This window comes from Aphelocoma coerulescens, chromosome 6 (assembly GCF_041296385.1).
Source record: "Aphelocoma coerulescens isolate FSJ_1873_10779 chromosome 6, UR_Acoe_1.0, whole genome shotgun sequence".
NCBI lineage: Eukaryota > Metazoa > Chordata > Aves > Passeriformes > Corvidae > Aphelocoma > Aphelocoma coerulescens.
In genome coordinates this window covers 33,541,584-33,564,712 of record NC_091020.1, presented here as the reverse complement: position 1 = coordinate 33,564,712, position 23,129 = coordinate 33,541,584, and the positions used below count along the sequence as shown (strand labels likewise).

At 42.7% G+C, this 23,129-nt stretch overlaps 1 protein-coding gene across 1 annotated transcript; it reads left to right on the top strand.

Moving 5' to 3' along the window:
* The first annotated feature begins 10,541 nt into the window (after positions 1 to 10,541).
* Positions 10,542 to 22,826, top strand: OAT (ornithine aminotransferase). Its single transcript, XM_069020223.1, has 10 exons — positions 10,542 to 10,662; positions 14,209 to 14,435; positions 14,923 to 15,147; positions 15,274 to 15,369; positions 16,981 to 17,108; positions 18,388 to 18,510; positions 19,191 to 19,319; positions 19,993 to 20,106; positions 20,885 to 21,029; positions 21,936 to 22,826. Exons 2-10 carry the CDS (start codon positions 14,237 to 14,239, stop codon positions 22,094 to 22,096), a joined length of 1,320 nt encoding a protein of 439 aa, XP_068876324.1. The 5' UTR covers positions 10,542 to 10,662; positions 14,209 to 14,236; the 3' UTR covers positions 22,097 to 22,826.
* Positions 22,827 to 23,129: the final 303 nt, after the last annotated feature.

Genomic DNA, 23,129 nt, shown 5'->3' with positions numbered 1-23,129 from the left:
AATTTGTTTACTTGCAGGTTAATTAAAAGTAACTTTTTAACCTTAATTTAAGTTAGAGTTACAAAAGACGGGGTCATTTCAGCTGCTTGGGGTGCATCCAGAGCTGCCTTCCTTTCTAGCCGGGCAATCAGCAGTCCCTGGAGTCTGAGCCATCAGGTCCCCCCACTGCTGACAAACTGTGTGTCCATTTCTGTCCACCTGTGGGCAGTTAAGAGCTCAAGCTCTGCAGGAAGGGAAAGGCATTCCTGTAGGCTGGTCTAGTCTATTTTCTCTGCCTCAAGTTAGGACTAACTAGACCTAAATCCTCTTGACTATTTGTAGCCTCCTACTTGTGATTGTCATCAATGTCCATACAAAAAAGAGGTCTTGATATCACTTTGCTGTCACTCTAAGAGGTTCCCAGAGCATGATACGGTTGGTTACCCACAGTGTCCTGAGATCCCTGCTAAAAGACAGGCTTGTGCCCTGGTATGGTCATATGGTTACTTCTTTTCTTTAAGAAGTGTAAATCATACCAAAAAACCCAGGAAATGTTACAAGTCAAAATAAATAGTATAAATTGTCTCTTCTTTTAAGATGTGTTTTTTGCTGTTCATAAATCTTTCAAGTCTCTGCATTGCCAGCAATTTTGCCTTTGCCAAAACTGCATTAACCGTACAGGAAATTTCGTTCCTATGCAAGATGCTCTAGCCTTTCTATTTTCCTATCACTCTGTTTAGTCACTTCTAGCCCAGATTCCCAAAAAATGTGTTATGGTTATTTTCAAAGAATCTAGCAGTCATGGTTCCCACTTTGCATGACTTGCACCTCTGCATAGCATTGGAAGGGGGATGCAAACCAATGGGAATGCAGATTTTGTGGCTCTGATCTTGGGCCACCAAAGCTTTCCTGGCTAAATGCTTCCAAGCCCTTCGGACAGACCCTTCCCTCCCTGCTTTGTTGAGTGGGGGCTGCTTGGGTAGGTGATTCTTGTTAGGGATGTGGTGACTGGGAACTTATTCCAGCTGAGGTTCCAAGCAGTCCTGGGAACAGCACTTGCTGTCAAACATTGTGTTGAATGGATGAGGCCATTTGCACTGGTAACACTTCTGGAAATGCCCCACTGAGTATCCATTATCTCTAACAATTCTGAATAAAGATTTGTGCAATATTTTCAGGCATAGACAGAAATTGACTTTACTCACAGCTGAATATAGATGTTAAAGGGAATCACATGTAAGTCCTATGTGTAAAAAGCAAAAAATGCATCTATATTAAATTAAAAGACCTTTGAATTCAAATGATCCAGAGAGAACAGGAAAGTTAGGAGCTTCCCTCATTCCTGGGCAACCTGATCTAGTGGGTGTTGTCTCTGCCCATGGCAGGGAGCTGGAACTTGATCTTTAAGACCCCTTCCAACCCAAGCAATTCTGTGATTAGGCACCTGACAGTGTCTGCAGTGAGCAGGCAGTAGCAGCTGGGTGTCAAACTGCCCAAACTACTGCCAATTCTGAGTCCAAGAACTGCAAAATCACTTTGGAAACCAACTTCATTTAACCTGATAATGAAACAAGTACATGGAGGCACACTGTGACATCACAGGGAAATGTTAAAAATGTCAATTGAATCAGACTTTCAGATCTGTACTTAAGAAGAAATACTCACAACAATTTGTGCAGTTGGGTTTGCAAAGTTAGAAGAATACAATGAAAAATTAAATACATTGAGGAACTAAAGATAAAATGTATTTATTGACAGGTGAGTGACCAAGCATTTTTCTTGAAGGAAATCAATGTGATTTGTTGTGTAATACATGACTGGAAAATTAAACGAAAGTCTATTCCTTCCTAGCAATCTCTCCCTTATTCTCTCTCTCATTATTATTAGAACATCTATAATAAGATATGTGCTACCTCCACACAGGTTCTTGAGGTGAGAACAGACTCCCCTGTTTTCCACCTGTGGATTTTTCCTCACTGAAGTCAAAAAGGACCATAGAGAGAGAGCCAGAGATGAGCCAAGACAAGGAGCAGAGAGAACTCAGAGGTCTCCTACTCTTCCTGCTTCCGGCGGAACTGTTCCTTCATAAGAGAGGTGACCACTGATTTTTCTGGTCACAGTGGAGCATGTGAGTCTCACCTCCTGGTGGCAGCAGAGGTTGAGAAGTACATGGCAGGGACCTCTGGCAGGTGTCCTTTTGGCCATCCATGAGCCCACCAAGTGGTCAGGTGACTCAGGAATGAATGAGAAGTGTTGCTGTGGTCCTAAATACCTCTTAGGAATGAGATCAAAGTCTGATTTTCAGCAGCTTTACAACTCACAGGCAGACAAGATGTCTTGCAAAATATTTGGTGGGTGAGATCCTCCTGAAGAAAAATTGATAATAATGTTCTTGCAGCCCTAGGCCTGAACACTGTTTTTGTTTTCCAGTATGACCCTGTATCAGCTGAAGTCACCTTGCTCAAATCTTTACAGCACTTTGTTGTCATGGCAAACTCACATTGTGGGCCCCCTTTCTGGTAGTGCACTCAGTAAAAGTTTCTGGGAAGATAATGATGTACAGCTAATTTATGAGCTGCTTGTTACAGGTTTGTGTTATGCTCTCAGCTGGCATCCTCACCGTGGTGTTCACAGGAGCTGTTCTGTGGTGGCTGTGATTCATGTAGCCTGTAGCAACACCACCACTGCTTTCTACTGTAGCACAAATATTAAACTCCATTTCTCTTAGATTTTCCCCTTCAAACACGGAAGAGTTTCCAAGTTATCTTCTTTCTCAAGTTGATCATGTCTTTTTCTGTGTTCTGTGTAATGCCACAGGAAAACTGTAATTAAAAATGTGGCATTCCATGGGGCTTAGGCACGCTGTAACACTGCAGAGGGATTTTAGCAGTGTTCAAGATTTGTGCTTTTCCACTGAGCAGCCTCTGACACACTGGAAACACTGAGTAGTACCAGATCTATGTACAAGATCAATAAAAATAAAAGATTTTACTCCTTTCTACACATGCTGATTTATTATAGTAGCTTTGATCATAAACAACTGCTGTTGTTTAAAGAACAATGCATTAAACATTTATTTAAAAAAAAAGAGAATATATGAAATTACATAAACTTTGCAAAATGGGAACCTTAAAGGATGTCAGGTTTTGTATCTGTGGGTCTCTAAGAACCTGACACAACAAACTGAGAGTCAGGTGAGTTGAAACCTTGTCCTCTCAGGTGAGGTCAGTTCTGTGATGATGTCCCAACATGCAGTACCTCCCGTGGTGTTTGTGGGTAGCTGTGGATTGACAGCTTTCCTTATCATCCAGTCCCTTCCATGGAATTACCCAGCAAGCCACAAGTATTGGTGAATTCAAGAAATGCTGCAGTTCACTGAGATTGCTCCAGAAGAGCAACTAATGAATCCTAGAACAGTTTGTGTGGGAAAGGACCTTAAAGATCATCTAGTTCCAAATCCCCTGTCATGGGCAGGGAACTCTGATAGGCAAGCTGCAGAGAGCAAAGAATGGATTCAATTCTTTACTAGTTTATTTGTCCCTTCTATGGAACAGGCACTTAATAGTTTAAGAGTAGGTAATTTCTGTCAAGGTCTTCCTGAAGATTCCTTCCTTTTGGCAATATGCTTTCCATATTTCCATATCTCAAGCTGTATGGTTTTGAAAACAATTATGATGAAAGAAATTGTCTTGAAACAATGGATAGAAAGCAAATTCCTTTGTCCTAAGATATATCAAGAAAACCTTTCATTTTCTGAATTATCTAATATTCTAGAAAAATCTAAGGATAACATGAAGTCCTGACTGGGGAAGTGCAGGAGTGCCAGCACATCATCCTGGGGTAATGAGAAGTGGCATGTGATGCAATAGGTCACCTTGCTGATCTTTCACCTCAGTGATGGCAGATTAAAACCTGACCTGGTGCAGGCATTATGTAACTTGTCCAGTGTCTGACCACAGCAGCCCTGAGGTCAGAGCTGAGTGCTCAACATTTAGCAAGGCTGGCAATCCTGGCTGCAGCAATGTCAAACTCTGCAACAGCAGGGCCAGTGGGATGTGTCATGCTGGAATTTTGAGAAGTTTCCCAGCTCCTGAGATAAAGCATATCCAGATGTTCAGTGCTCAATCCTGAGATTAACCAAATTGACAAGGTATTTATTCTTATTACCCAGTTAGATGTATTTATGTTCATTTTCTGTGTGCTCTCAGAGCTGCCATCTGGGTCAGATTTTCAAAGTCAGGAGAACATGTAAAGGAGTTTTTCCAGAAATCATTGTCCTGATAAAATCCAAGAAAGAAGACTGGAATTTAGGAAGCACCAGGTCCTCAGGATCCAAATCAAAATAAATTTGTACAAGGAAGAAGCAAGATCACATACAAGGCACTTGAAAGCCTGAAATTTAAATCAAATCTCACTCCAATTTTCTTTGGATTTTTTTATTTTAACATTTCTGAGTTTTATGCTAGAAAATGCCAGTAATAAAGCTCTTTTAATCTGTCTTGGGAAGCTAAAAAAAGTTGTTTTTCCCAAGCTCTCTCCAAGTCGTGTCTTCTTGGCAGTATGACGCCCAAGGAATGTGATACTCAGAAGAAATATGTGTAGAAAGGCTCTTTTATTTAATTAACTACAAGTTCAAGAAATGAAAGAGCTTATAATTTACCTTTGGGTTTCACATGGAAATAAAATGTCTCACCTCATTTGTGGAAGGCTCTGGATGTAGGTATTGTTGAGCTGCAAAGGAAAATAACAGTGTAAGTTCAAACATGGGGAACAAAGCTTAAGAGAGGAGACAGCAATTTAAACCCCTTTGATTCTATAATTCAGTTATCTATGCTGTCATCTAACAAAGTATAATGGAAATCTTTGTACAATAAGCCAACAGACAAATCAGGGAGGATGAGTACGAACTATAGCTCAAGGTTTATATTGCAAAAAGAACATCAGCTCTCAGGGTTGTTTGTGGTGCTTTAAGCTGGGTTAACTAACACCCATCCAATAAAACAGCATTATTTTGAGGGGGCTGTGCTATGCTTTGCCAAACTATCTTGAAAGATACGAGCTAAAAGAGAAATGTCTAAGTGGACTTGAGAGGCAGATCTGCTTTGCACACATTACAATTTGTTGCTGCACTGTTCTGACACACTGCACTGTGAAATATTCTAGCCCTGCTGCAGGAAAGACTAACGTTTCTTGTCCTGCAAGAAATGTCTTAATGTAGAGTTCTACTGTCAGTAAATAACCAGAATAACACAATCATGGGCCATGGCAAGCCATTTTTCTATATAAGGCACTATGAACAATCCAATAATCCCACCCTGTGTCTGAGAGCATTGTCCAAACACTCCTGGAGCTCATTTCAGCCTGGGGGCTCTGACCACTGCTCTGAGGAGCCTGTTTAAGGCCTGACCACTCTCTTTTCCTAATATCCAGTGTAAACCTCCCCTGACGCAGCCCCAGTCATTCCCTTGTTCCTGTCCCTCGTTACATAGAGCAGGGATCAGTGCTGCTTGTCCTCTGCCCCTCATGAGGAAGCTGTAGGGTGCTCTGAGGTCTCCCCTCAGTCTCTTCTTCTCCAGACTGAACAAACCAAGTGACCTCAGCTGCCACTTGTATGGTTTCCCGTCCAGACCCTTCACCATCTTGGTAGCTTCCTTTGGTCACTTTCCAGTAGCTTTCTATCTTTCATTGTCAGACTGGGACTGAAGGTTGAGCTCCCCAGGGCAATGTTAACTGCGAGGTTTGCCTTCAAACCTGCCTTTGACTCAGAAAAGTGCCTATTTCTCATTTTTGCTGAGTGGCAGCAGAGTTTCAACAGGAGGAGAAAGGGTGAAGCCTATCTCTGTGGCTTTGCTACAGGTGGGAAGAGAGGTGGGACTGTCCTTGTGCCAGCTCTGTAGATGTGTGCTGGTTTTAGGTAATGATGAACTTGGACCTCCTGGCTTGGGTGAACTCCACATCCAGCCTGTGCTCTGGGGTGAGGAACTGCCTCATGCCACTGAAGAATTGAACACTGGTGCCATGGGGCAAAACATCAGCTCTTAAAGAACTCTGGACATTTCCTGCAGCATTCCTGAGACTGTTTAACTCGAGTGAGGGTCCTGCAATCCTGCCAGTGCTTGTGCTGCTCCCACGAGCAGCATGTGAATCCCTGGCACACACTGAGCTTGTGCAGCCAAACCAACATACAATTCCCTTTTATTTACTCTACCTCTAAATAACCACAATAAGTGGGATGCAATTCCTCAGTCTCTTCACATGCTTAATTCCCAACGACTTCAATGAGCATTTCTGCCAGAGACAGAGCTGTGGAATTACTCCTAACAACTGGCATGACTTAACTTGTTCCTTCTTATAACTTTATGGTTTACTTACATGTCAAATTGTATTTTCTGGATTAGCAGAATGAATATAATAACCCTCTTTCTTCAAGTAGGTCAGAGTTTTCTTTTGTTCTGCAGGGCAAATTACTGTAAAATGTGAACATTTCATGTATTCTCCTTTCCATAGTTTGGTTACTGTCATGTGGAATCTTTTAGGTATCCACAGGTAACTAAATAGTACACATCAAGCTTCTGCTTTCCCTTTTTCATTTACATGGAAGACTATATCTAGCTGAGAGATAGTCCTTCAAGATCTACAGTAATAGCTGCTACTGAGCACAATGTGAATGGTTTAAAATTCCAACTTGATAGCATTTAAAGAAGAAAAGAGGATATTTTCTATGTCTTGATAATAAGTACCAAAAACAAAGGAGGAAGTAAAGTGAGCCATGATGCTGGTCCTATATAAAACTCATCAGGCTTACATTAAACAGAACTTTGAAGGCACTCTCAGGTCTTGATTAACCAGATTCCACTTTGCGAGTTATTTCATATTTATACTTTTCCATCTCAGAAACAGTCTGTATCAGCTTTAAAAAATACATTTACTTATAATGTCTGTGCATTCCATATTATGGCTGTATCTTCTTCTTTCAGACCTTACAGAATCCAAAAGCAAGCAAGCCCTTTCTTGCTTGTGGGTTGCTTGTTTGTTTATTTACTTGTTTTTGAATCTCTGCCTTCCAGACAGGGATCTGCTGTTTTCCTGCATGTCTGGCTTCTGAAATTGCCTCTTGGGGCAGTTTTCCTCCAGCTCCATGAGGTAGAGCTGAACCCGAGATTCAGCACTTCAATTGATCTTGGTTGCCTTTAGTTTGCATTCTTTACATTTTCAGATGTGTATTTCCCTTATATGACAGGTGCTACTTAATCTTTTGGACAAGCTTTGTTCTTTCTATATTCTTCTGCTTATTCTGAAAAGAACAAGGCTGGATGAATCTTAACCAAGTTGGAGGTGACCTTAAGAATAATAGCATTTAAAGGCAGGTAAAAGGCAGCTCTTGAGTTGAGTCTATGGAAGATGAAAGGGATGTAGCTCCCAGCATGTTATTTTTGTGGCTAAATAGGTAGAAGGCATCATTAGCATGACTTGAGCTAACAGATAAGAGATCTGCCATGATAATGAAATGCCAAAGTAAAAAACAATCCAAACTTAAACCTACGTTTCTTATCTGGGAAAATCCCATTGATCTCATGGATTGCAAATCCTGAACCATGTCCTATAAGGCTATTTAAGAAATGTGAGTATGCAACTAACAAAATTATGCATTTTTTTCCTTACACCAGAGATTGTAGAATCATGGCTTGGGCTGGAAGGGACATTAAAGATCATCCCATTCCAAACTCCCCTGCCATGGGCAGGGACACCTTCCACTGTCCCAGGCTGCTCCAAGCCCTGTCCAACCTGGCCTTGGGCACTGCCAGGGATCCAGGGGCAGCCACAGCTTCTCTGGGCACCCTGTGCCAGGGCCCCACCACCCTCACAGGGAGGAATTTCTTCCTAATATCCAGTCTAAACCTACTCTCTGTCAGTGGAAAGCCATTCTCTTGTCCTGTTACTCCAGGCCCTTCTCCAAAGTCTCTCCATTTTTCTTGAAGGCTCCTTCAAGTACTGGAAGGCCTCAATTAGGTCACCTCAAAACTTCTCTTTTCCACGATGAACAATCCCAATTCTCCCAGCCTTTCCTCACAGCAGAGCTGCTCCATCCCTCTGATCAACCTGGTGCCTCCTCTGAACTCACTCCAGCAGCTCCTTGTCCTTCCTGTGCTGGGACCCCAGAGCTGGATGCAGAACTCCAGGTGGGATCTCACCAGAGCAGAGTAGAGGGGCAGAATGAGCTGGGACAACGTGTAATACTCAAAGCAGAGAGGTCACTGGTTATTCTCAGCCTTAAAATGTTAGGCTTTTCACAAATAAATCATAACTTCAACTAGAAATAAAGGGGTTTCAATTGCTCCCAGATAATAACTGCCCCTGTACTTAAGAAACTGGGCACAGTACCATTGTGTATTCATTCAGCAGTCATGACTCTGAAATGCGTTTTGTAATTTAGCACCCAAGGCACAACCTTTTGGTGCTTTATGAACTCATCTTTGGCAGCAGATGTAGGGCACTATTTGCTGGCAGAATTGGGCTAGTAGGAGACACAAATATATTAACAAATTGAGCTCTCTGCATGTTTATAAAGTGCTCAACATCATCTGTTCTCCTCCCAGCCCTCACTGCATCAAGCTGACTGCACATTGGGAAAATTTCCTCCGAGGGCGTTGTTCTCTAAAGGCGTAAGCGGTGCTGCTCCCTGACATCCAAGATATGACAAGATTTGGGAATATTTTCAAATGGCTCGCTTTAGTGAGGGGAAGATATGCAAATTCTCTGTGTGTCAAGTGGGATATCATGTTTTCTTTGTGGAAAAAATAAATTCTTTTCCAGCATTGATAAATTTGTCAGGGCGATTTACGGACAAAGAGCATGAGACACCCAGAAGTCATCACTGCTAAGACTGAGGGGTTTTGTGGTTTGGTTTTTTTGGGTTGTTTTGCCTTTTTTTTTTTTTTTTTCCCCCTAGTGAGGTGGGTACAATAAAAAGTGAAATATTATTTGTTTTCTTCTGTAGTCTGGTCTTGTGAGATCCAATCTGGAGTGCTGGAGCAAGCCCAGAGGAGGCCACAGTGATTATTACAAGGATGAAACACCTTTCCTATTAGTAAATGAGAGAATTGGAATTGTTCAGCCTGGAGAAGAGAAGGCTTCAGAGAGACCTCAGAACCCCTCCCAATGCCTAAAGGGGCTCCAAGAGAGCTGGAGAGAGACTGTGGACAAAGGCATGGAGGGACAGGACAAGGGGGAATGGATTCACACCACCAGAGGGCATGGATAGATGGAATATTGGGAAGGAATTCTTGGCTGTGAGGGTGGTGAGGCCCTGGCACAAGTTACTCAGAGCAGCTGTGGCTGCCCCTGCATCCCTGGAAGTCTCCAAGGCCAGGCTGGATGGGGCTTGGAGCAGCCTGGGATAGTGGAAGGTGTCCCTGCTATACCTGGCAGGGGTTGGCATGGATGGGCTTTAATGTTCCCTCCAACCAAAACCCGTCTGTGATTCTTTTGGACAAAACCAGCACGTATTTATGAAACACACCTCGCAGTTCCACTTGAACGTCCCAAACTTCTGGTTACAAAACACTCTCCAGGTGTAATTTAGCTCGAGGAAAGGTCAGGGTTGCGCTGGCTCGTTCCAGCCTGTCCCTGCTCACCTGCTGGTCCCAGCTCAAAGCTCCTGGTCAGAGCACACTGGGTGCTCCTGGACCTCACTCCCCTCACATTCCCCCCTTTTCTTCCAAAGCAGCTGAGCCTGAAGATCGGGGTTCCATCAATGCCCTTCCATGTGGACAAGGGCAGGGCACGGGTTCGCTGGATGGACCGTGGCGGACTGGGGGGGAGATTGGTACGTGTAGGCAAAAACACCCGGCACAGGGGCTCCGTGAGAAACTCCTTAGCGACCTTAGTGTATCCCTGGCTGTTATTTTGAAATGTTTTCTGTTAGCCATATGAAAAAAAAAGATCGGGAAAAAGCTCATGTACATCTTTTGTGAAGCTAAAGGTCAGGGCTGGGCACACAGGGAGCACTTGTCATCACATCCCCGGGGAACCTGCAGCCGCCAGCGGAGTTACCACCACCACCCCACACACTCCGCATTCCCGGAAATGTCTTTCCAATTCCTCTCAGTTTTTTGTCAGTGCTCGCCCTTTTCTACAGTGACTTCCCCGAGGTGCGGCTGAGCGGTGACAGCGGCGGGAGGACAGTGGGGTGGAGCCGGGGGGGGTTCATCCCGCCAGGGTGTGTGGGGGGTTCTGTGACCGCAAAGACTGTTGCCTAGGCTAATTCGGCAGAGGGCAGCGGAGCCCCCGGTCTGAGGGACGGAGCAGCCGGTGTGAGGGACGGGGGAAGGCGGTGAGAGAGCGGGCGCCGGCACGAACCCGCCCAAGGGCCGGAGCCCCCGCTCTGAGGGCCGGGGGGAGCGGCGGGCGGGGCCCGCGGGGCCGCCCCTGAGGGACGCGGACGGGCAGGGCCCCGGCTCGCGCGCGCCCGCCAATGGGGAGCCCTCGCGCCAAGGGGCGGTGCCGCCGCGCGGGGGCGGTGGCTGCCAATCAGCCGCGAGAGCCAATCGGCAGCCGCGGTTCCCGCGCCGTCAGGCGGGCGGGGGCGGGGCGAGGAGCGGTGACAGTGGCCCGCGGCCGCATCCGCCTCTTATCCGCGGGCCCCGGCAGCGGCAGCACCTCCGGCACCTCCAGCAGCACCAGGTACGGCCCGTCCCGCCCTCGGGGGCCATTCCTGCTTCTCGCTGGGCCGTCGTGCCCTGCTTCTGTCCCGCGGCCGGGGAGGCTGTAGCCGGCCCCGTGGGCAAGGCCCCGGGAGTGCTGTCACTGTGCGGGGGGCGGGGGAGGTGACAGCCCGTCCCTCCTCTGTGCCTGTGTCAGCCCCGCTTCGCGATGCCACATCCTTGCCTCTGCAGTGTCTTTGGCCGTCGCCTTGGTGGGGGGATGGCGGGGGGGATCTGGTATTTGACCCCTGGGTTTATTGCTTTTCCTTGTTTTTTTCTTGTTTTGCTGGAGAAGAGAAGGCTCAGAGGGGACCTTCTCCCTCTCTACAGCTCCCGGAAAGGAGGCTGTAGCCGGGTAGGGATTGGGCTCTGCCTTCAGGTAACAAAGACAGGGCGAGAGGAAACGGCCTCAAGCTGTGCCAGGGGAGGTTCAGATTGGACATCAGGAGGAATTTCTTCACAGAAAGGGTGATTTGAGTTTGGAAGGGGCTGTCCAGGGAGGTGGTGGAGTCCCCATCCCTGGAGCTGTCCAAGGAAGGACTGGACATGTCACTCTGGGCTGGTGACAAGGTGGGCATCGGGTACAGCTTGGACTCGATGATAGCAGAGGTCTTTTCGAACCTCAGTGGTTCTGGGACTCTGCAGTTCTTGCCTGCCAGCCTGGGCCCTGAGCTGTTGTGCTGTGGTGCTGGTCTGCACAGGTAGCTTGGCCTGTCCACACTGATGTCCTCCTGCTTCTCCCCTCGAGCGTTCACTCCTTCGATTCAGCTGGTAGAGGCTGCAGTGCGATTCTCTGCTCTATCCACATGAACCTGAGTGTTTTCATGTGTTTGACAATATCCCCCATTTACCTTGGGGTGTCTTTCAGTGTCAGATACATAGTATTCAAGTTACTTGTGCAGTCTGCAGGCTTCTGTCTGGATAATCTTGCTCAAAAGCTGAGCAGAGCTGTTCAAGTGTTTTATAGTTGTGTTTTGAGTGGTTTTTCTGTTCTGATGCAAGACCTCTTCCAGTTGCTGTAATTCCCTGGCTTCTGATTCCAGTACTGCCTGCTGCAGTGCACATTCATATTTCTCTTCCTCACAGTTTGTAATGAGTTTGATTTTATTTCATTTTGTTTGCTTGGGGTTTTTTCCTTATTGTGCCCCTCCCCTTTCTGAAATTTCTGTTCACCTTGTGTTGCTGATCATCAAACCCAAATTTTCCCCCTTCTTTTAACTCCAGATTAATCTGTAATTCTCAGCTTTACTCAGCTCTTCTCCATGTAGTCTTCCACACCTTGGCTAAAGTGATGTAGCCTCACTAGCACAGTTTGCAGGGCAATTCCCTTAGGGGAGGAAAAAGCCCTTTAAAAAAAATCTGATTAATATTTTCCAACCTGAAAGAAGTAAAACAAGAACCTCAAACTGGGGATCTGTGATTCTTCATGCAGAAAGGTACAGGGCAGATGAGAGTTTAACTTCTTTGTACCTTTCATTTCAGGAATGTCTGGAAAATCTCCAAAATATAGAAGCTTGTGATAGGATTAGCTGCTCTGCTCTGCCAGGGGCCAGGATGTCACAGACCAATTACATTTTAGGAGTTAAGCAGGTTGAAATACTGAGTGGTCAGATTTTTTTTTTCTTGCACAGAGAATTATTTGTTTTTTTGTTTGCGAAATCCTTGAATAACAATCTTGAAAAGTGTTAACACAGAGGGCTAATCTTTAACAGCTGGAAACATGCCCAGAGCTGTGCAGCATTCATCTCTTGCTGTAATAGAGAATATTGACTCTTCTTTGGATTTTGGTAGACAGAGAAAACAGTCTTTTGGCTTTGGTTAGAATGTGGAGCAGCAAAGTAATACCTGAGGAGTCTGCTGAAAGAAATGCCTCTCTGTTCAAGGCAACACCTTCAGGGTGCAGATCTTTTCCAAAGTAAAGTAGGGATAAATCCATGACTTAATACTTCTGTCTCAGCAAGCAGCCTGAAATAACAGCACCCTTGTGTAAGCCATCCTTGCATCCTCCTGTTGGTATTTCATAGCTATCTTTTGGTTAGGTTTTGCAATCTGCTTCTGTTAGGTGGTATAGCAGTGTCCAGGCTGCTCAGCTCTTCAGTCTGCTGTGGAGTGTGTTACAGAGGAGGCTGCATTTGATAAGCAGAGTACGTGTTGTGATCTGTGATCCTCCTCTTGGGATCAAACTGTCTGCCAGTTTGTAAGTGTCATGTTCTGTGAGACCAGAAAACTGAGCTTTGAGAACTCTTGGCTCTCTGCTGTTCCCTGCTGTGAGAGGAGCTTCCTCAAACAGCTTTTAAAGTGCCAACTCACTTCCCCTTCTCTGGGATGTGTCTTTAAATTGACTGAGGTGCAGGCATGGAGAAGAAATCAAAGTGCGTTTGCCTCATGAAATCCTACCCTCAGGTTATCCCTAGATGGTGACAATACAAGGTTATGTATTCAGGGGGAATTGCTGGGAAAATACAGAGTGCTCTAATGATCATGAATATCTGACACACCCTTACTTTCCATCTGTTTTTTGATCGTAGAATCCCAGAATGGTTGGGGCTGGAAGGGACCTTAAAGCTCATCCAGTCCCACCCCTGCCATGGGCAGGGAACACCTTCCACTATCCCAGGCTGCTCCAAGCCCTGTCCAGCCTGGCTCTGGGCACTTCCAGGGACCCAGGGGCAGCCCCAGCTGCTCTGGGCACCCTGTGCCAGGGCCTCAGCACCCTCACAGGGGAGAATTTCTTCCCAATATCCCATCTAACCCTGCCTTGTGTCAGTGTGAATCCATTCCCCCTTGTCCTGTCCCTCCACCCCTTGTCCAAATTCCCTCTCCAGCTCTCCTGGAGCCCCTTTAGGCACTGGAAGAGGCTTTGAGGTCTCCCTGGAGCCTCCTCTTTTCCAGGCCGAACAGAATGATGGTCTTAAAAATGGTACCATCAGCGAGTGCTTTATGGGTAGGTGGCAACATTTTACAATCCAGAATACAATTTATAAGTCACAAATTTTGCTTCTTAAAGCAGAGATCAGTTAAAACTAATCTTTTCATCAAATTTGTTAATAGTGTCAGCTAAACGTGATTTGTGTCGGGTGCTTCTTCTCGGTGTTGTATTATTTGCTTTCTGATTTTGTGACATGATTTGTCTGATGGCAATCTGGTATAAAATGGACATTTCAATAGAACAAGAAGTTTGATGAACTTAACTTTCTTACTGTAGTTTATATAAGTACCTTGGAATTCAGGGCGCAGCGAAAAAGGGACACTTGCAGGAAAAATGATGTAACTGATTCATAGACTTGCTGAGTCACACAGTTTAGTTTTCTTTTTCTTTCTGTAAGTGTACTTTGGAATAGAAAAAAACAACTTGTTTGAAGTTAATTCCCCTTTAATTTATACTTCATATAAGCTTTTTGGCCGAATTGCAAAATAGTTGAGGAACCTGTAATCCTGGCAGTAAAACCACTTCAGTCGTGTCAGACGTTGCTTCTGAAGTGTTCTTAGTGCTAATTATTAACTCTCTTTATTTTTTTCCCTCCAGATCTGTATCAGAATTCCTGAAGTTCATCATGCTTTCCAAGCTACCCCGCTCCCAGAGCCTTGCTGTTCTCTGCCGAGGCCTTCATTCCTCGCTGAGCTCTGCCACCTCAGTTGCTCCTAAAAAAACCATTCAGGGGCCTCCCTCGTCTGATTTCATCTTTGAGCGTGAGGCAAAATATGGTGCCCACAACTATCACCCACTGCCTGTTGCTCTGGAAAGAGGAAAAGGTATTTTATTTAGGTTTTTCCTGGAGGTTGTAGGTGGGGTGTGTCTGTGTAAGTGTAATGAGATCATGGCAGAATGATTTTGACCTGATTGATTTCTAAACTTTTTTTTTTGTGGTGGGGTTGAGATCATTGATGAAACAAAGACAGCTAACTGTTGATTAGAAAGCAGAATCATTATGCATAAGGGCACCTGAAAAAATTGTGGTGTCTCTAAAATGATTTATCTAAACAGAGGCCTAAGTCTTGATAATCTTCAGAATAACTCAGCAAGAAAAATTTCAAGCAACTTAATTTCTTCTGTTACTTTCTGTGGAGAGTTTTAATGTGAACATGAAAAGGTGCATTGGAACCTATCTTAAGTCCTTGTTGGCTGTTCATGTATTATCACTTAATTTAAATTTACTCTGGTCTTTGATTATGTTTAAGGAGCCTTTTTTGTCCTGTGTCATCTTTATTCTGTGTACTGACCACAGGTTTGTTTTCCCAGGTGTTTACGTGTGGGATGTTGAAGGCAGGAAGTATTTTGACTTTCTAAGTGCTTACAGTGCAGTCAACCAAGGCCACTGTCACCCAAAGATCGTGGATGCTCTGAAAGCCCAGTCTGAAAAACTGGCCCTGACATCCAGGGCATTCTACAACGATGTCCTTGGGGAATATGAGGAGCTCGTCACCAAAATGTTCAATTATAACAAAGTTCTTCCAATGAACACAGGTAAAGAAATATTTTATTTCCATTTTAGTTCTTGTCTCTGAAATTCAATGGTTGTATAACATTTTCTGCTGCATTGATGGCCTGTTTCATGTGCAAGAGTGATAATGGTGCTGCTTTATGTTTTAGGAGTGGAAGCTGGAGAAACTGCCTGTAAACTGGCTCGGAAATGGGCCTACACTGTGAAAGGAGTTCCAAAATACAAAGCTAAAATCATTTTTGCAGGTATGTAGAGTGTGCGTTATGAATTGAGGTCTTGAGGATCTGGACACTGGATTGTTGGGAGGCAGCCTGAAGTCACATGGAAAGCACATCCAGTCCTCCATGCTCTTTTAATCTCTTAAAGTGCAGTACTTTTAATTTCTGACTGGTTTCTTACAGAACTTTTTTGTAGATTAATTCCTCAAACCTCGGCCACTCTTCTTCTAGATTGTGCAATAGGGTTAAGCTGCCCTCTTGGCTTCACCTGCCAGGGCTTTTGTTCTGCATTCTCCAAGTCTTCCAGAAATTGGCATTAACATTGGAGTCTTGATATAATGAAAGTAAAAGCAATGTTGCTAAAGTAGATTCTCTTTTGGGATATTTCCTTCCTTTACCTGCCTGCCCTGCTTGGCTCTGTAACAGGGAGAAGTTACCTGCTCCTGAAGAGACTATTGGGATTTGTTAAATAGAAAAATTTTAAAAACCTATATACAATTAAAAAAAACCAACTTATATTTAGTATTTTTTGGTTATAGATAAAGCAGTTTCGTCAATGCTAATTTCGTTTAATGGTTCTGTATTTTATAAAACCTTCCAGAAGAAAGCTTACTATTTAAATACTGACTTTTTTTTTGTAGTTGCTACAGCTGCAGATACTGTTTTTAACTTTTCGTACATATAGTAGCCATAAATGTCATTAGGCAGCATTTATAAATTGCAATGCATACTTGAATTTTGCTTTATGGTTTCTGGGATTGAATAGAGATTGTTTTTTGTTTTGTTTTTTTTTTTTCATTTCTTCTGGGAATTCTTTGAACAAACATTTCTCCTTCTTTCTCTTCTCTATATATTTAATTTTGCTCTTCAGACAATTAACTTTTAGTAAATGTTTTCTCATTTTGATAAAGTGGATGTGCTCCCCATTTTGGCAGAAAAAAGCTCTTTTGGATAACTAAGAAATTACTTTGAATATCAGTTTAGAGAACTTGACACAGACTCTGTGTTGGATAGTGAACTGTGAAGGCACTGAACCCTTCATCTTCCTTAGTCTTACTAGAACCTTATTACTGATTAGTGGGAGTCTCTTGGTTTAACTGAAATATTAAAATGAAGATGTGATTTTCTTGGTAATGGACATTTTAACTGATGTTTCTGATTAAAATAGTGCAAATCACAATATTTTTACATATATAAGTGGGTTCCTCTGGAACTTTGAAGTGCACAGAATTGTATTTTCTGATTTAGGCTTAATGGCAGCTTTGATTTTAGGACTTAAATTATTAATGGTGTTTATTTTTCCCCCTACATTTTATAAGTAATAATTGCATTAAAGCTGAACATTGTCATTAAAATGATGTTACCTGATTTTTTTTTTTGATTTTTCAGACTACTAACAAAACTTAAGGAAATTATTTTGTATAATTGTCAGGTCTTGGAATATAATTTTCTTTTGTCTTTTGATATAGCAACAGAGTGTATTTATGGCATCAATACAAAATACTAACAATTAAGAGAAGGATGCTGATACGTTGTTAGATAACTCTTAAAATGCATCACCAAATGGGACGTGTGATGTCCTTTAAAGTGTTCTGGCTCTTGGTCAGTTTTGAAACAATTCCTCCCTTTTTTTTCCAGCTGGCAACTTCTGGGGCAGGACAATGTCTGCCATCTCCAGTTCTACTGACCCATCCAGCTACGATGGCTTTGGGCCCTTCATGCCAGGGTTTGAACTGATCCCATACAACGATCTACCAGCTCTTGAGGTATTTGACAACTTCTTGTTCTCTTGTAAGAAATCATTTTGCAATGTCTTTTTGGTAAGTAGCAAGGAAAATCAGAAGTTTATTCTTTGAAACCCTTGCTTTGACATTAAGGTATCTGTGAGTAGACATATACAAGGAATGTGTGTGTTATAATTATGAATTGGAATGTGGGTAAATTCTGCTTTGGTTTTGATTTTCAGTTTTGCTTTAGGACATGAGCGGAAAACCACATGATCTGTTTAATTTCCTAGCAACCTGGTCTAGTGGAAATGCCCCTGCCCATGGCAAGAAGTGGGATGGGATGAGCTTTAAGGTCCCTTCCCACCCAAACCATCCTGTGATTCTACGACTAGAATTCACTGCAGTTGCAGTGAATTTTATTTTCAGTTTCACAGCATCCTTAAAACCATGCCAGGCTGCTGTTTCACAAGCTCCTGAAATGCCACTGATTCTGTATTTCCCTGTGTTCTCTGAGATTAATCCTGTCAAGCTGTTGGGGGTGGGGGGTGACCTTGATTAGGTACATCATTTCTGTGAGTAAAAACCTCTGTACCTGTTAGGTCTGCTTCATACAAGTGAGTGGGTTTTGGATATTGAGAGATTATAGGACAGAGCTGCTTTTCTCCTTGGAGTTGGGTTAGGGGAAGCAAAGGTCTCTCAGTGGGTTATAGCTGCAGTGTGGAAAAGCTTGTTCAGGTTTGAACCTGCATCAGGCTTCCCATGGTGAAGGGCCTGCAAGTATTTAATGCCTTCTTTAGAGCTGGAATTCTGCTCATGGGGCAATGCTGAGAAAAGCTGTAGTAGATTCATGCTGGGAATCATTAAATCTCTTGTGCCTCGTGGACTTCTAAATCTTTTTGAACTTGGTAGTGCAGGAATGTACCTGTGGACTTTGCTTTAAGGTAAAATTGTTCTAGAGGGGCTCCATTCTTTTTTTGTTTAAGGGAAGACTTGAGCAATTGTTTGTCTTGTATGGGGTAATACGAAACTGAGGGTATTTCTGAGGTGATTTATGAACTGATCTGATAAACTGCTTGTCTGGGTTTGCACTTTGCAAGGTTTGTACCTTCCCAAGCAAGCACAGCAGCTGATTTTACACTGCAGTCAGTGACACAGTGTTAGAACTGAAGTGGCACTCGGGGAGAGCTGCCTGACAGGAATGCTCTTCTCTTCCTTTGAGGAAGAACACCAGGGCTAGAATCAGGTTCTGCTATATGTATTTTCTATATTTGACCTGAGTTTCTTTCTCTCTTTCCTCTCCCTATGTCCAATGTTGCAGCGAGCCCTTCAAGACCCCAACGTGGCAGCTTTCATGGTGGAGCCAATTCAAGGGGAAGCAGGTGTGATTGTTCCTGACAAAGGCTACCTCACAGGAGTGAGGGAGCTCTGCACAAAACACAATGTGAGGAATTCACTGTAACATGAAACGTTTAACATTACATACTGTGTTTACTGGTGTACCTTATAAGGTCACCCTTCTATACAAGGTATAGAAGTTTATATGCTATTTAATAATTTCCCTTTCTTTCAGTGGAATAATGCAGGGATACTTCTTGTGTTTCCTTACTAAAAATTACTTCTTAGCAGTGCACATTTTTCACTATTTTTTACTATTGGCATTGATTTAAGTTTCTAATGAATGCTCTTCAACCGCATTTATTTTAGGTTAATTTGACTTTTAATTTCTTTTCCACATTATAAGTTCCTTGGGTCCAAAGCCAATTACCAGGGCTATCCAGGACCTTTGTTGCTGAAGTGCATAACTGCTACCAAGAATCAGTAACAATAATGGGTCACATAATGAAACACTGAAGAAAATGGTTATCAGTGATCTCTGATTTAAAAATCAGTGGTCTCTGTTCCAACAGAACTCAGATTCTTAATTTGTAAATGCTATTCATAATTTTTTTCATACCTTCAGAGGAAGACACTGACATATTATTAATAAAGTTGTCTTCATTATTGCTGTGATACCTCAAAAAAAAATTGTATTGTTGGAACTGGGTTAGGAGTGAAAGGAATTCTCTGTTCTGTTTGGATTTTACTTTGTTTTTTAGAAGATTTTTCTTCTTCTCTTTAAAGGTTCTGTTTATTGCTGATGAAATACAAACTGGTTTAGCCAGAACAGGGAAAATGCTGGCTGTTGACCATGAAAATGTGAGACCTGACATAATTCTTCTTGGAAAGGCCCTTTCTGGTGGCTTATACCCTGTGAGTACCAAAGAAATACTAATAATTTAAAATAATATCAAATGACTCAAACATTTGTTGAATAATCTTGGTTTGTTTTTTTTTTTTAGTCATTAACAATGAAAATGTGCCAGTTGGAAGAACAGTAAATCTGATGCTTGTCATACTTAGAAATTGTTGTTTGCAACATTAGCTATGATTTATGACCAGACAGTCCAGCCTGTGAGAGAGACAAAATAATGGAATACCTGATACTGCCTTCATAGCTAAACAACTGGCATTATTTCATTTGTTTGGCATGCCTGCATGGCTGATTTTATCCTCTTGGAGTGACTTAAATTCCTGCTGATTAGGCTGGAAATTACAATGCCTTGAACTATTTTGGCCAACTGAAGGGATTTCTGAGTTGTTAAAGCAAGTATTGAAGCTTAAACTCTTGAAATAATATTCAGTTTGGAGAAATGCCCCTCAGCTGTGGTTAAAAGTTGTATTACCACTATAACTAAGTGTATTTAAGGAATTAATTATGGACTGTCAGATCTGCTATTCCCTGTATACAGAGCTGGGAATGTAAATGTAATTTATCACCATAGGCTGAAAATGATCCTTTCCTGAGTTCTGAGGGAAAGTTTGCTTCAGAGATATTAAAGTTTACTGTTCTAAATATGTGAATTTGCTGACCTTCCCATTTTAGGTCTCAGCAGTGCTGTGTGATGATGAAGTTATGCTGACCATTAAACCTGGTGAACACGGATCCACATACGGTGGAAATCCATTAGCTTGCCGTGTGGCAATGGCAGCACTAGAGGTTTGTGTGTGGGGATAAAGATCTGGAATCCAAATTCAAAAGGGAGTCATGATCTTTGCTGAAGTAAATAGTATTATTTTTCATGCTACGAGTAGAAATCTCGCTTTAAATAAGAATGGAAAATTGGTAGCGATTATCTATAGATCATAAAACAGATTCTAAATTTTTTTATTGGAAATGTGTCTCAATTCCTATGTTCTTATGGTCTTAATGTCTTAAATATCAAAATAAAATTTATCTAGGGGAAGTTTCAAGGCAATTATGTAAGTTTGGTCAAATACCTTCACTAATTTCATGAAGACATTTTGAAATTGGGTTATTTTACTGTATCAGCAGAAGCTGCTGCTCTGAGATCCATACCTGTTCTCAAGCTTACAAACAGAAACTAAAATGTCCTGTCCAGAAGGTGCAGTTCAATTATTTTGTACTTGCTTAATTGACTACCTTGATGCAGGTCACACAGAAAACCTCATCACTACCCAATACACAGACTTGGAAAGACTAAGAGACTTCAGAGGTTTACTGTTTAGTTGTAAATAACAGCAAACAGAGAGCAGTCAATTTAGAATAAAATTTCAAAGAGATTATTGTTTCTTGTAAACATGAATGAGTAAAGGCTCAATACCAACCTGCTGGGACATGCAGCCTGTGCAGGGACATTGTGGCTGCAGCAGCTTTTGTGTCTCAGCAGGTTCAGTGTCATTATCCACCCCTTCCCCATGGAACATAAAAGAAATGCAGTGCCCTTCAACTGACTGTAGATCTGACTTCTCTTTAGGTAATTGAAGAGGAAAATCTAGCCAAAAATGCAGAAATAATGGGTAATCTGCTAAGAAACGAACTCATGAAGACTCCATCTAATATTGTAACTGCTGTAAGAGGAAAAGGGCTCTTAAATGCAATCGTAATTCGGGAAACCAAAGGTGAGGAAATAAAATCAACTGCACAATCACAGCATGGAAAAGTATTTTTCAATTTAAATTGTAGGTGGGGGGTGGCATATAGACACGATGTTTATGTTCAGGTCATGGCTATAGTACTGTAGTACCCACTGAAAACTGATTTAAGTTACTGTGTGCCATTAAAAATATGGGGGGGGTTTAACTAAGAAAGGCTGAACAATCGTTTTTAAATTATTGAACTCTTTTATGATTTGATAATGCTGAAACCTGATGGCTAATCTGCCTCTCAACAAACACCTTTGTCTCTCCTCATTGGAAAACATTGTCCACATATGGAACACCAGTTCCTGACAGATTATGGAAGCATTGGCTTAGTTGTCTCCAGGAGAGTTAGAAGAGAACAGGGAATACAGGAGAGTACAAAGAAGAAAAAAGTTAATGATAGAGAACAAGTTTCTAGGGATTAACACCTTGAATTATATCAGAAATCTGAATATCAAGGTACTTGATCAAGGGATAAAGTGGTGCAGGAAGATGGTGTCATTTTCCAAGATGATATGCTGAAATCCAGGTTACATAAATATGACCTTGTCTGAAGTCCTGTCCACATGTCTGCTTACATCCTCTTTGCATGGTTCCCATTTTTAGATTTATTTTGGAGTCTAGCTGAGTGCTAGACAAGCACGGAGCTGTGCAGGAGCAGAACTCTGTGTGCTGAGGCAAACCTGTGAGGCAAAGGGCAGCTTTGGAGCAGTGTCACTCAGTGCAGATTCCGGGGAGCTGAGTGACCTCTCCCTTTGTGAACACCCTGCATCATGTCTCTGCCAGCTGGCAAACAGCACCACGTGCTGCAGGTGTGACACCTCTTCTGCTGTGCTGCAAATGTCCTCAAAGTCCTGTTGTTGTTTTCCCTCCCTCCCGTTGCAGACTACGATGCCTGGAAGGTGTGTCTGCGGCTCCGCGATAACGGGCTCCTGGCCAAGCCCACGCACGGCGACATCATCCGCCTGGCTCCACCACTTGTGATCAAGGAGGATGAGATCAGAGAGTCCATTGAAATCATTCACAAGACCATCCTGTCTTTCTGAAAACATGGCTCTTACAGTCTGGCTGCTGACTGCTCCAAGGGGGTGTGTTGAAATGTGTATGATGAAGGCCTGCTCTTCAAGCAAGCATCTCTCATTCCTTTTATCTAAGAGGACTTGACTATTAAAACATAGCTGTATCTTTAAATTATAATGGCTCTGTAGAAAATACAGAATGATTTTGAAGACTTTCCAGTCTTGGAATACTTGGAAATAAAGTTCTGTACTTACTGAACAGCTCAGTCAGAATATTTGAGGGGAGATACCTATAGAAATCTGCTTAATTGTTTTAAGTGTTGGTCAAAGTTTAAAGTGTGATTTATATATATATATTAGGTTGCCTTGCACTCTCATATCACTCTCCAAAACATGGCATTTGGCAATTTTTGCCCCTCAGCAAGATGTCTGTAGAATGGAAGCACTTATCATGGTGGGTGAGTTTGTGTTTTTCACGTGCAGCTTGAAAAAAATTTTAATGCTGAAGGTTTGACAAACTGGGTGTTATGCTGGCGAACTCGAGAAGCATTGAGCTGTGTTCTGTGTGTACAACATTTTGATTGTATGACAAGAGATGCTGTTTTCAAGCGTGGCCTTGGTGTTTGGCTTTGCAATCCTGTAAAACAGATCTGAGCATACAGATCTGTTTTTACTGTTACAAAACTTTCTATCATCTGGATGTTTATATTAAAACATGCTTTGCATTAAAAAAAAGTATGTTCACGTGCAATGGAAATACTCTGAGTCTTCAAAAAGAGCAAACCTCATAGAAACTTGAAGTTCTTTATTTTTCTTAGCTGGTTTTAGCTGAACTAAACCCTGATTAATCACGCAGTGCAAAATGTTCCTTTTGCTGAGCATAGGGCTTAAATACAGTCACATGCTCATACTGTGAAGTGGTAAACAATCCTTTGGGATTTGGAAGGCACCTTAGTTCATGAAATGACCCAGTGTGCTGGTTGGGGTGACAGAACATTTCCCCTTCCTTGCTTTGGGTGAGACAGGAAGATGTGTCACCTGTTGGTGAAGTAAGACTGAT